Raw genomic sequence first — 13,343 nt, forward strand, 5'->3', positions numbered from 1 at the left:
ACGAAAAACAAGCCTAACCTGCAAAATGTGTTTACTACAATGACTCTTTCATCTGTGAATCAACCACACACCCCCACCCCGCCCAATAACTTGGGGCTATATGTCTGGTGACTTTTTTTAGTTGTTGTTTTTGCTGGGTTTTAGTATGCGTTGTGAACCAACGGTTACGCGGGATCTTGCCAAGGTAACAAAAATGGCACATAACTACAGATTATTACCCGACCTGTTTAAAACGGTAAAAATTTACCGTGTTTCGAAAATGTGAATATGTTTACAAAGCTTCACGAACCCATAAATCAAGGTATACGCCCGCTAAATTTAGGTCGGCGAAAACGATTAACATGGCGTCCGTTTCTTCACACATTGACCTCAAACACCGTGTCTCAGATTTTTGGCACATGCGTTTGTTATTATTTAACAAGAGGATAAAGTTAGAAAAGGGAAAAAATAGGACTACCCGCGAAAAAAAGGCATAACTTTTTACTGAAAAGAACAATACGAATTCGAAGACACGGTTTTGTCGGCGATCGTTTTCTCTCCGAATTTCAGCCAATTTGGTCCAGGGGCTGCCGACCTGGAACTCGAAATGCACTTACAATTCGCCTATTTTTTACTTTCGAGAAACAGAGAAAAAATAAAATTCGGCGGCATCCAAGTGTTATGAGATTATCACACCAAGGGAGACACCGCAGAGGAATCAACTTTCTGTATAACAATAGGACTGTGACAGTTAACATGGAACAGGTACAAATTTCCGCGACGGCGCGCGGTAAATTATTCACCAGTGAATAAACCGCTTTTTCATGTGTGAAGTCAAAATTCCACGGGTAGTAAACGTGAAATTATCTTTTGATTTATTACATTAGCGTTCGAAATTTTGCGTATCGGTTCACTAGTCTTCAAAATTATGACCATGTCAGTTAACATGCGGAAGGCCCGTAAAAGGTCCCCGAGAAAATGCAAGTGCACAAAGGGAAACGCGGGAGCGGACGTCGTAAACGGACTTCATCGACTAATGTTGATGCAAGGGCAAAGATGCTGGAAGAAATGACATTAGCTAGGTAAGAAAAAAAATTTTGCACTGCTGATTCTAATTTTGTACAATCGATCTGCCTTTCAACTTCGTCCACTTCTCTTCGTCAATCTCCTTTGCTTCGACAGTTTCTTGCAACAGTATTTTAGCGCGGCTTGCGCTCATTTCGGCCTGCTCGCTGGCTTCGTGATCGCGATGGTTATCGAGTTCATCCAGCAATTTTTCTTGATTGTAAAACGACCCTTTGTCGCTTTCCGCGCTAATTTAGCGGTCCACTCTTTGTCGAAAGTGTTTTTCGCCATCTTTGGCCTTCCTTTAGCCGATGAAAACGGGCAAGATCGCTTTTTCTTCTTCGAAGACATACGGCACTGATTATGGCGCGCGAATCGCGTGTCAACCCAGCATGATCTTGATGTCATGTGAATTCTTGCATCGATAATTAATTCATTTGACAGAACTTGTCAACTCTCAAGTAAGTAATTAGTAATGGTAATAGGACTGAGAGGAGTCCAATTCGGTCTGTAATCATACGAGTGATTAACAAAATCGGACGACCGCGAAGCGGGAGTCCGATTTGTTAATCACGAGTATGATTACAGACTGAATTGGACGACACGATGTCCTGTTACCAATTAATCAAAACTATGACAAAATTCGAGAAACGAACAAACCATCGATTGAGCGCTGAACGATTAAACGTCGTTATGAATGCTGAAAAACACATTAGTTTACTCAACAAAGTGCACCGCAACGGCGCGCGCAAAATGACGCGTACTGTCCAATTACAAGCATGACGCGTATACACTGTCCAATTAATGCTCAAATCGGGCTGCTAATAGCCAATCACGTCCGGGAATTTTGTTATAGTTTTGATTAATATGCAAAAAATCTTTCTCGCACAATAACTAGCGGCAGATATAAATATTTTTTCGTGGAGTTTTTTTTTTTTATCTTAAAGATTACCTCAAGATTTATCCAACCGCTTAAAAAAGTAAAATTATGCAAAATCGTAAATTTTCCCCTTACTGATACCTTAAACATGATCTGTCTTCAGGAAAAGGCGTATGTCCAAATTTTCAAACACCAGCTGAATGTCCAGACGGCACAGAGGACTTTTGTACTGACGATAGTACCTGCCCAGTAGGACTGAAGTGTTGTCACACTGGCTGTGAATATGATTGTGTTGGTAAGTTGAGAGTACAACTATGAAACTTTAGTGTCGTTCTTGGTCAAAACAGCGCTAAAAGGATATTAATATATGTATTTTAGTTTAATCATGCCAGTATTACTTTTAGAAAACCAAGAAAACGATGTAACGTAAATAATTCAAAAAAGAAAGAACAGTAATAAGTATAGAGTAATTCTGGTGGACACGAAGGCTGAAAAGTCTGCTCGGTTCTTCGTGACCGTGCTCGTGTTTAATTGTCCAAGTGTAGTTAAACGCAGCAAACTTCACCGGCCACTGCCTATCAAATTCAAGACTCGTGACAAATGAGAGCGCCTGCGTTAACACATTAACAGCTAGCCTCGACGAGCTGAGTCTAAATACCCATAGTTTATGAACGTAAAATCCCTTTTTGACATTTTAAAACGTCATTAACTGTTCCCGGCGAAACGATTTCAAGGAAGAAAAGCCGTCAACACTGCCCTCAAGCATCAAAGATTACCATCACTGTCGGTTGATGCTCTTCACTTGACAAAAGGGTATTATTAAGTCACAAGGACAAAACACTGATAAGGTTTAACAGATTTAAGCTTGTCAACATTCATACCATGGTCATCTTCAAACTTTGTCCTTCCTTACTCACAAATTACCCATTAGTAACTTATAATAAATAAGGTTATGCATAATATATATAACAATATCTAAGTATTTAACACCAAGATTTGTTACCAAAGTTGTTTTAGTTTGAATTTTAATCCAAACATTATGATCATTTCCAGCACCTGTTCAAGAGACAACCGCTGGTGAGTAAAATACCTCGAAAGGTACCGAGTTTTTGCAATTTCAGTCGCACTATAATCATCTTCTGGGCTTGTCCATGCTCATATAAAAATTACCCATCAAATCATTACAAACTAGATTAGGCATAATATATAACACACTATATCTCGCAAATAAACGCAAGATCTCAAGGATTTTGCTAAGTTTCTCAGGGACGATAAACTTCGTTTTAGTTTGAGTTTAATTCAAACCTTATGATTATTTTCAGCGCCTAACTTGTCAATCGCCGGTGAGTCAAATATCTAGAAAGGTTATCACTTTGTTCAAATTCGGATTGCGCTATCCGCTCCCTCGCTTCCTGGTCGTCGGAGATCGAAACAAGACTGGTGTGAAGCGGGTTATGCTAGTGCTAACAGTACTCTACAATGCATCATCATCGTCCAATTAACGAAACAGTGCCCATTGTCCAGTCACCTACATAGATGAAGTTTTCGCATTTTACCTACAAGACTTCCTAACTGATTCAAGAATAGTCTATACTATGTAATTAACTTCGTCTTTTGGTTAAATAAATGGTAATGGCGTCCGTTAAATGACCATTGGAGAATTTAGGTGCACCCCAAACACGTGCTTGGCTCAGTTTTGACTTACAAAACACATAAATACCGTATTTGCGCGACACGTCTGTAACATGGAAACTATCTCTAATACAGTAGCCTGCCCTGTATGACTGAAATGTTGTGACGCTGACTGTGAAAATGATTGTGTTGGTACGCTAACAGTACCCTCCTATGAACATTTTGTTGGCATTTTTGATCAAAACAATGCTAGAGGCATATTAACAGTAAACTTATTTTAGTTTACTCGTGTGCGAATTACTTATAAAAAACCAAGAAAAAAATGAAAAGTAAATAATTGAAAAGATAAAGAATAGTTATAAGTGTTAAACCATTCTGGTGGACACGAGGGCACAAGAGTCTACCCGGTTCTTTGTGACCGCGCTCGTGTTAATTGTCCAAGTGTAGTTAAACACAGCAAACTTTCCGGCCACAGCGCAAAAAAAAATTCAAGACTCATGACAAATGAGATCGTAGCGTTGAGTCAATGAACACTCATAGTTAATTAACGTAAAAACACCTTTTTGACCTTTTAAATAGTCATTAACTGCTCCCAGCGAAAGCTTAATAGAGTCTCTCAGAAACGATGTTAAGGAAAAGAGGCTTTGAACGCTACCCTCAAGCATCAAGGATACCATCACTGTTGGTTGTAGATCTTTAATTCACAAAAGGGTATTATTAAGTCAACAGGACAAAACACTGACAACATTTAACAGCTTTAGGGTTGTCAACATTCATACCATGGTCATCTTCAAACTTTGTCCGTCCTTTCTCACAAATTACCCATTAGTAACTTATAATAAATAAGGTTAGCTATAATATATAGAAATTCAGTCTGTAATCATGCCCGAAATGTTAATTACGAGTATGATTACAGACTGAATTGGACGACACGATGTCCTGTTACCAATTAATCAAAACTATGACAAAATTCGAGAAACGAACAAACCATCGATTGAGCGCTGAACGATTAAACGTCGTTATGAATGCTGAAAAACACATTAGTTTACTCAACAAAGTGCACTGCAACGGCGCGCGCAAAATGACGCGTACTGTCCAATTACAAGCATGACGCGTATACACTGTCCAATTAATAATGGTAATTGAACTGAGTGGAGTGCAATTTGGTCTGAAATCATACGCGTGATTTCAAAATCGAACGAGCGCGCAGCGCGAGTTCGATTTGAAATCACAAGTATGATTTCAGACCAAAATTGCACGACACGAGGTTCAATTGCCACTTTATTAGACCCAGTTTGAAATCGCACAATTTTATCGCCTTAATTTTTAGATTTTTGGTGTATTGTTCTAGTAGCCGGTTTGTTAAAAAAAAAAAAAGCGAAACCGGAAACGCCTTTACGTCTCATTTAGTATGCGAAATGATGTCATGTGACGAAAACTCATCCGAGCATGACAAAGAAACAAGCGGTTTTGAAGTGAGAATGAAAATAGTCTACCTCAGGTATAAAAGTTCAATTCTCGTCGCCTGAATCAATGATGGAAGGTCTTTCTTTCTTCTGTGGTTGAGGCTGAGACTTTTCATTGTCTTTGGAGAAGGAATTTGAAGGTGCATCCTGCGTAATTCTGCGATAGATTTCTTTTGAGTTGTGAAACTCGAGTGCACGATGCCCAGTGGATGGTACGGGTTTTTTTCTTTCATACCGTTTAATGGCATGATTTTAAGGGAGTCCAGCTCGTTATCATCTCCGTTTCTTTTTGTGACCTCGGCGAAGGACTCAATACTCAGGACCTTGTCAAGTTCTTGCGGCGCCATTTGTTTCAAGATATTTCCAAGATGGCGGGAATAGCACCAGCTTCATAAGACGTTCATTCATTCATTGTTTTGTGGAGCCATAGTTATACTATACTATGGTGGAGCGGGGCGTATTTTGACTATGTTTATTCACAGCGACAGAGTTGAGCTCTTTTGTTGCTTCGTTTGAAACTACCGGAAACCTGGAAACATCTAACTTCTTGAGATGGCCCTGAATTTGTTGTTGTGTGGTTTTCGTTTGTTTATGTTTTACTGGACTCGGTATCATACGGATTTTGAGCAGATGTTGAAGAAAAATCACCAAAATATTCGTCAAAATGGACACTGAAAGTTGGAAACTTCCATTATAGTAGGTGTTCAGCCTGAAGGAGCTCATAATCGTCATTTAGAAACTGTAATTAATTACATTCGTCAATTTTTTTGGAAAAAAAAACAACAGTAACAACAAAGTTTTGGCAATAGTAGTTGCTAAATTCTCCACACAATGACTTTTTGCCTCTCATTTTCCTGAAATTTTACTGTTTACTTTAAACTAATATTGAAATCTGATTGGTTGTTTTGTTTTACTGTGCCATTCTCAATGGCTGAGAAAAAGATGCGATTTAGAGCAAAAAATAGTGCGATTCGTGAATAAATCGCACCATTGAGAGCCAATCAGATTGCAAGGATAACCAGTGATTTCAAAATGGATTTAATAAATGCTCAAATCGGGCTGCTGATAGCCAATCACGTCCGGGAATTTTGTTATAGCTTTGATTAATATGCAAAAAATCTTTCTCGCGCAATAACTAGCGGCAGATATAAATATTTTTTCGTGGAGTTTTTTTTTTTTATCTTAAAGATTACCTCAAGATTTATCCAACCGCTTAAAAAAGTAAAATTATGCAAAATCGTAAATTTTCCCCTTACTGATACCTTAAACATGATCTGTCTTCAGGAAAAGGCGTATGTCCAAATTTTCAAACACCAGCTGAATGTCCAGGCGACATAGAGGACTTTTGTACTGACGATAGTACCTGCCCAGTAGGACTGAAGTGTTGTCACACTGGCTGTGAATATGATTGTGTTGGTAAGTTGAGAGTACAACTATGAAACTTTAGTGTCGTTCTTGGTCAAAACAGCGCTAAAAGGATATTAATATATGTATTTTAGTTTAATCATGCCAGTATTACTTTTAGAAAACCAAGAAAACGATGTAACGTAAATAATTCAAAAAAGAAAGAACAGTAATAAGTATAGAGTAATTCTGGTGGACACGAAGGCTGAAAAGTCTGCTCGGTTCTTCGTGTCCGTGCTCGTGTTTAATTGTCCAAGTGTAGTTAAACGCAGCAAACTTGCCGGCCACTGCCTAACAAATTCAAGACTCATGACAAATGAGAGCGCCTGCGTTGAAACATTAACAGCTGACCTCGTCGAGCTGAGTCTAAATACCCATAGTTTATGAACGTAAAATCCCTTTTTGACATTTTAAATCGTCATTAACTGTTCCCGGCGAAACGATTTCAAGGAAGAAAAGCCGTCAACACTGCCCTCAAACATCGGAGATTACCATCACTGTCGGTTGATGCTCTTCACTTGACAAAAGGGTATCATTAAGTCACAAGGACATAACACTGATAAGGTTTAACAGATTTAAGCTTGTCAACATTCTATCATGGTCATCTTCAAACTTTGTCCTTCCTTACTCACAAATTACCCATTAGTAACTTATAATAAATAAGGTTATGCATAATATATATAACAATATCTAAGTATTTAACACCAAGATTTGTTACCAAAATTGTTTTAGTTTGAATTTTAATCCAAACATTATGTAATATATCAAACACGAAAGACCGTGTTTGACCACATTTCCAAACTCCGAGAAGAGAGTTGAAAATACGACGCGCAGCGGAGTATTTTTGACGAACTTCGAGGTGTTTGGAAATGTGGTCAAACACGGTCTTTCGTGTTTGATATATCTTCTCAATCGACGCTAAAACTAAGGAGAAAACGGAGAATTAAAATCGTAAAAATCTATGCTAATTAAGATCAGATATCCAAACACCGTCACGGTCATGATTTCCTTTGTTTAAACTTGATGAATTATTAATGAGTTTGAGAAGATTATTTCCAGCACCTGTTCAAGAGACAACCGCTGGTGAGTAAAATACCTCGGAAGGTACCAAGCTTTTGCAATTTCAGTCGCACTATAATCATCTTCTGGGCTTGTCCATGCTCATATAAAAATTACCCATCAAATCAATACAAACTAGATTAGGCATAATATATAACACAATATATCTCGTAAATAAACGCAAGATCTCAAGGATTTTGCTAAGTTTCTCAGGGACGATAAACTTCGTTTTAGTTTGAGTTTAATTCAAACTTTATGACAATTTTCAGCGCCTAACATGTCAATCGCCGGTGAGTCAAATATCTAGAAAGGTAATAACTTTGTTCAAATTCGGATTGCGCTATCTGTTCCCTCACTTCCTGGTCGTCGGAGATCGAAACAAGACTGGTGTGAAGCGGGTTATGCTAGTGCTCGCAGCACTCTATAATGCCTCATCATCATCATCCAATTAACGAAACAGTGCCCATTGTCCAGTCACCTATATAGATGAAGTTTTCGCATTTTACCTACAAGACTTCCTAACTGATTCAAGAATAGTCTATACTATGTAATTAACTTCGTCTTTTGGTTAAATAAATGGTAATGGCGTCCGTTAAATGACTATTGGAGAATTTAGGTGCACCCCAAACACGTGCTTGGCTCAGTTTTGACTTACAAAACACATTAATACCGTATTTGCGACACGTCTGTAACATGGAAACTATCTCTAACACAGTAGCCTGCCCTGTATGACGGAAATGTTGTGACGCTGGCTGTGAAAATGATTGTGTTGGTACGTTGAGAGTACCCCCCTATGAACATTTTATTGCATTTTTGATCAAAACAATGCTAGAGGCATATTAACAGTAAACTTATTTTAGTTTACTCGTGCGCGAATTACTTATAAAAAAACCAAGAAAAAATGAAAAGTAAATAATTGAAAAGACAAAGAATAGTTATAAGTGTTAAACCATTCTGGTGGACACGAGGGCACAAGAGTCTACCCGGTTCTTTGTGACCGCGCTCGTGTTAATTGTCCAAGTGTAGTTAAAGGCAGCAAACTTGCCGGCCACAGCGCAAAAAAAATTCAAGACTCATGACAAATGAGATCGTAGCGTTGAGTCAATGAACACTCATAGTTAATTAACGTAAAAACACCTTTTTGACCTTTTAAATAATCATTAACTGCTCCCAGCAAGAGCTTAACGGAGTCTCTCAGAAACGATGTTAAGGAAAAGAGGCTTTGAACGCTACCCTCAAGCATCGAGGATTGCCATCACTGTTGGTTGTAGATGTTTCATTCACAAAAGGGTATTATTAAGTCAAAAGAACAAAACATTGATAACATTTAACAGATTTAGGCTTGTCAACATTCATACCATGGTCATCTTCAAACTTTGTTCCTCCTTACTCACAAATTATCCATTAGTAACTTATAATAATTAAGGTTAGCTATAATATATAGAACGATGTCTAAGTCGATAATACCAAGATTTTGTTACCAAAGTTGTTTTAGGTTGAATTTTAATCCAAGCATTATGATTATTTTCAGCGCATGATCAGGTATCAACCGCTGGTGAGTAAAATATCTAGAAAGGTAGTGACTTTGTTCAGCTTCCGCCATACCTTGATCAACTTCTAGTTTAGTCCATTCTTACTCACAAATTACCCATCAAATATAGGTTACGCCTAATATAGAGAATAGTTTTGCCTAACCTGTGAAATATTTAGCACTCAATTAGACATTTCTAGACGTTAATTACGTTTCCTTTTGTTAGATTTGGCTATTTCTGACTAACTGGGTGAAATAAAAGCTCTCTAGAAAAATATCTAAGTATATAACACCAAGATTTGTTAGCTAGGTTGTTTTAGTTTGAATTTGAATCCAGACATTATCATTATTTCCATCACCTGATCAGGAGGCAACTGCTGGTAAGTAAAATACCTCGAAAGGTGATGAGGTTTTCCAATCCACCGTAGGAAAAAAGATGGCGGCTGTACATTTTACCACAATACCTTGCGAACCTAACACGGCCTGTAAACCACAAAGAAAACCAAATTTTAAAACATCTGTCCCTGTACGAAGGACATTCTTTATGCCAGGTTTGAAGATTTTGTAACTCTTCTGTACGTTTTTATGAACGTTGTTAAGGTTTTCGTGCGCTAAGAATTGTGGGTAAATGTACCCATAACCATCTTATATCCTACGGAAGATTGCGGACACACTATAATAATCTTCTAGGCTTGTCCATGCTCATATAAAAATTACCCGTCGTATCATTACAAACTCGATTAGGTATGATATATAGCACAATATATCTCGTAAATAAACGCAACATCTCAAGGATTTTGCTAAGTTTCTCAGTAACGATAAACTTCATCTTAGTTTGAATTTAATCCAAACTTTATGATTATTTTCAGCGCTTAACATGTCAATCGCAGGTGAGTGAAATATCTAGACAGGTATTAACAGCTGTCAATTAATCATAACATAGATTTCCAAGATCAAATATACATGCTGTAAGAGATCCAAACAAGACTGGTGTAAAGCGGGTTATGCTGGTACTAACAGTACTCTATAATGTATCATCATCATCATCATCATCCAATTAACGAATCAGTGCCCATTGTCCAATATAGGGAGTTTTCGCTGACTTCCTAACTGACTTTTTTCGCTGATTCAAGATTATGGTAGTTTATACTATGGACTTCGTCTCTTTGGTTTTAATACGAGTAATGGCGTCCGTTAAATGTCTCTTGGAGAATTTAGGTGCACTTCAAAGACGTGCTTGGCTCAGTTTTGACTTAAAAAAAACACTTAAATACCGTATTTAGGACCCATCCGTAGCATGAAAACCAGCTCTAATACATCCACTTTGTTTCATCCATTTTGAATTCATATAACAAAGCTTCTCCAGTTTACCAAAATCGGACATCCAAGCAGCAGATTTGAGTTTGTTTATGAAAATGGAAAACAGCCAAACATTCCACACTTGAGAAGCTACAATAGACGTCTAGAAAGTCCTTACAGTATTATTCAGCTGTTAAGGAAATCTTGAAAAGCTTGTCTACATTATTTGCAGTATGGTTCCGCTTTCCGTTTCTTCTCTAGCTAATTACCGAAAATAAACTTTGCTTTATAATCACCAGTTTGTGTTAAACGTGATCTGTCTCTACGGACAGGCGTATGTCCAATTTTCGAAAAACTAGATGAATGTCCAGACGACCCTGACAACTTTTGTCATGGCGATAGTAGCTGCCCAGTAGGACTGAAGTGTTGTTACGTTGGCTGTCAATATGATTGTGTTGGTAAGTTGAGAGTGGCTCGGTGGACGTTTTGTTTCGTTTTTGATCAAACCGGTGTCAGAGCTATACTATTAGGGGTGGCGAATGGTAAATGCGAGACTTTGCGAGACTGCGAGACTAGCGTTTTTCTCTGCGAGCCCGAGACATTTTGACTTTTTAGATCGCGGAACCGAGACTTCAAAGTGTTTTAAGTGCGAGCGCGAGACGTTTAGACTCTTAAATTTAGTTGAGAGCTAGAATGAGCTTGTTCAGCCTTTAAGCCAGCTTCTTCAAACTGACTGGAACTGGAAATTTGATAATAACTTACTACGTTATGATATCTTAGAAAAACATAACTGTTTTTCTGCCCCAAAACGGACGTTGCGGTAGGTTTTGTAACTTTTTGTGGAATTCAGACAATTTAGGAGAAGTTAGGATTAACTCAGTTTTCTCGGAGATTTGTAAGTTTTAACACTGAAATTCAACATCAAATGACGAGAGGAACACATTTATAAAAACAGATAAACGAACGAATCGGCACTTCGAGATCCTTCGTCTTGCGAAAAATCGAGACTCCGAGACAGCTTCGGATAAAAATCGAGACTGCGAGACTTACATAACGGTTAAAAAACGAGACTGCGAGACCCGTGAAATTCGACTAATATTTTGCGACACCCAGAGTTTTTGAAGGACCATTCGCCACCTCTATTATTAAACGTACTTTAGTTTGCTCAAGCGCGAATTACTCCCTGAAAACCAAAATCAAGATGTGATGTAAATTATTGATGGATAAAGAAAAGCAATTCTGGACGGTAGACAAAAAGAGGACAAACCTCATGATTATTTTTTTCATATATGTATTATTAAGGGGTACTGACTTTGTTTAGCTTCAGCTGTACCGCGATTTTCTTCTAGTTTAGTCCATTCTCGCTCACAAATTCCCCATCGAATCATTAGTAATAGTAATTGGACCGAGTGGAGAACAATTCAGGGAGAAATCGGGGGGAGTAATTTTTTGAAATGGAACGAGCGCGGAGCTCGAGGCCGTTTTTTCTCTGAATTGTACGACACGAGGTCCAATTACTAATTAATCAGTCTATACTAATTCATCGTATCTATATCAAATTAAGGATTTAAAAATGCCTTTTAAAAACTGCTTTTAAGCGAACACGTCTTTAGCGTTTTTCATAAGTTTTGAAAACTGTAGGAAACATTGCCAAGGTAGCCATTAAAGCGCGCGCAATTGACGTGCGAAGCACGTGGGTATCCAATTTTTTTAAAATCCATTTTGAAATCACTGGTTATCCTTGCAATCTGACTGGCTCTCAGTGGTGCGCTTCATTCACGAATCGCACTTTTTTTTGCTCTAAATCGCATCTTTTTCTCAGCCAATGAGAATGGGACAGTAAAACAAAACAAAAAATCATATTTCAAGGTTAGTTTAAAGTAATCAATAAAATTTTAGGAAAATGAAAGGCAAAAAGCCATTGAGTGGAAAAGTTTGCAACTACTATTACCAAAACTTTGTTGTTATTGTTTGTTTTTTTTTTCACAAACATTGACGAATTTAATTAATTACAGTTTCTGATTACGAGCTCCTTCAGGCTGAAGACCTACTTTAATGGAAGTTTCTAACTTTCAGTGTCCATTTTGACGAATATTTTGGTGATTTTTCTTCAACATCTGCTCAAAATCCGTATGATACCGAGTCCAGTAAAACAAACGAAAAACACACAACAACAAATTAAGAGCCATCTCAAGAAGATAGATGTTTCCAGGTTTCCGGTAGTTTCAAACGAAGCAACACAAGAGCTCAACTCTGTCGCTGTGAATAAACAGTCAAAATACGCCCTGCTCCACAAAACAGTGAATGAACGAACTGTCTTACCAAGCTGGTGCCAGTGCCGCCATCTTGAAAATATCTTGAAACAAATGGCGCCGCAAGAACTTGACAAGGTTCCGAATACTGAGTCCTACGCCGAGGTCACAAAAACAAAAGGGGATGGTAACGAGCTGGACTCCCTTAAACTCATGCCATTAAACGGTATTTAAAAGAAAAAAATACGTAAGCTTGCTATCCACTGGGCATCGTGCACTCGAGGGAGTTTCACAACTCAAAAGAAATCCATCGCAGCATTACACAGGATGCACCTTCAAATATTTCACATCTTTTTCTCAGCCAATGAGAATGGGACAGTAAAACAAAACAACAAATCATATTTCAAGGTTTCAGTGTCCATTTTGAACAATATTTTGGCGATTTGTCTTCAACATCTGCTCAAGATCCGTATGATACCGAGTCCAGCAAAACATAAACAAATGAAAACCACACAACAACAAATTCAGAGCCATCTCAAGAAGGTAAATGTTTCCAGGTTTCCGGTAGTTTCGAACGAAGCAACACAAGAGCTTGACTCTGTTGCTGTGAATAAACATAGTCAAAATACGTCCGGCTCCACAAAACAGTGAATGAACGAACGTCTTCCGAAGCTAGTGCAGTCCCGCCATATCCATCTTGAAAATATCTTGAAACAAATGGCGCCGCAAGAACTTGACAAGGTCCTGAGCCTCAGCCTCAACCATAGAAGAAAGGA

At 38.1% G+C, this 13,343-nt stretch overlaps 1 protein-coding gene across 10 annotated transcripts in view; it reads left to right on the plus strand.

Annotated features, from left to right (window-relative positions):
* LOC110055540 (whey acidic protein-like) overlaps nt 1–13,343 on the plus strand; it is a 36,867-nt gene that overhangs the window by 20,047 nt on the left and 3,477 nt on the right. The window contains exons 5-12 of one of the 10 annotated variants that reach the window (XM_089284838.1): nt 2,088–2,219; nt 2,978–3,001; nt 3,247–3,267; nt 6,307–6,438; nt 7,486–7,509; nt 9,017–9,040; nt 9,886–9,906; nt 10,615–10,773. In XM_089284838.1, the coding sequence (XP_089140964.1) occupies nt 2,088–2,219; nt 2,978–3,001; nt 3,247–3,267; nt 6,307–6,438; nt 7,486–7,509; nt 9,017–9,040; nt 9,886–9,906; nt 10,615–10,773 (537 nt within the window). Of the gene's footprint in view, nt 1–2,087; nt 2,220–2,977; nt 3,002–3,246; nt 3,268–6,306; nt 6,439–7,485; nt 7,510–7,754; nt 7,776–9,016; nt 9,041–9,885; nt 9,907–10,614; nt 10,774–13,343 lie in introns of all 10 variants that reach the window. The other 9 variants (XM_089284839.1, XM_089284842.1, XM_089284843.1 and 6 more) reach the window with 9 other exon arrangements.

The sequence above is a fragment of the Orbicella faveolata genome, unplaced genomic scaffold, assembly GCF_042242905.1.
Source record: "Orbicella faveolata isolate gen_17 unplaced genomic scaffold, um_ofav_v1 contig_13, whole genome shotgun sequence".
In the NCBI taxonomy this organism is placed as follows: Eukaryota; Metazoa; Cnidaria; class Anthozoa; order Scleractinia; family Merulinidae; genus Orbicella; species Orbicella faveolata.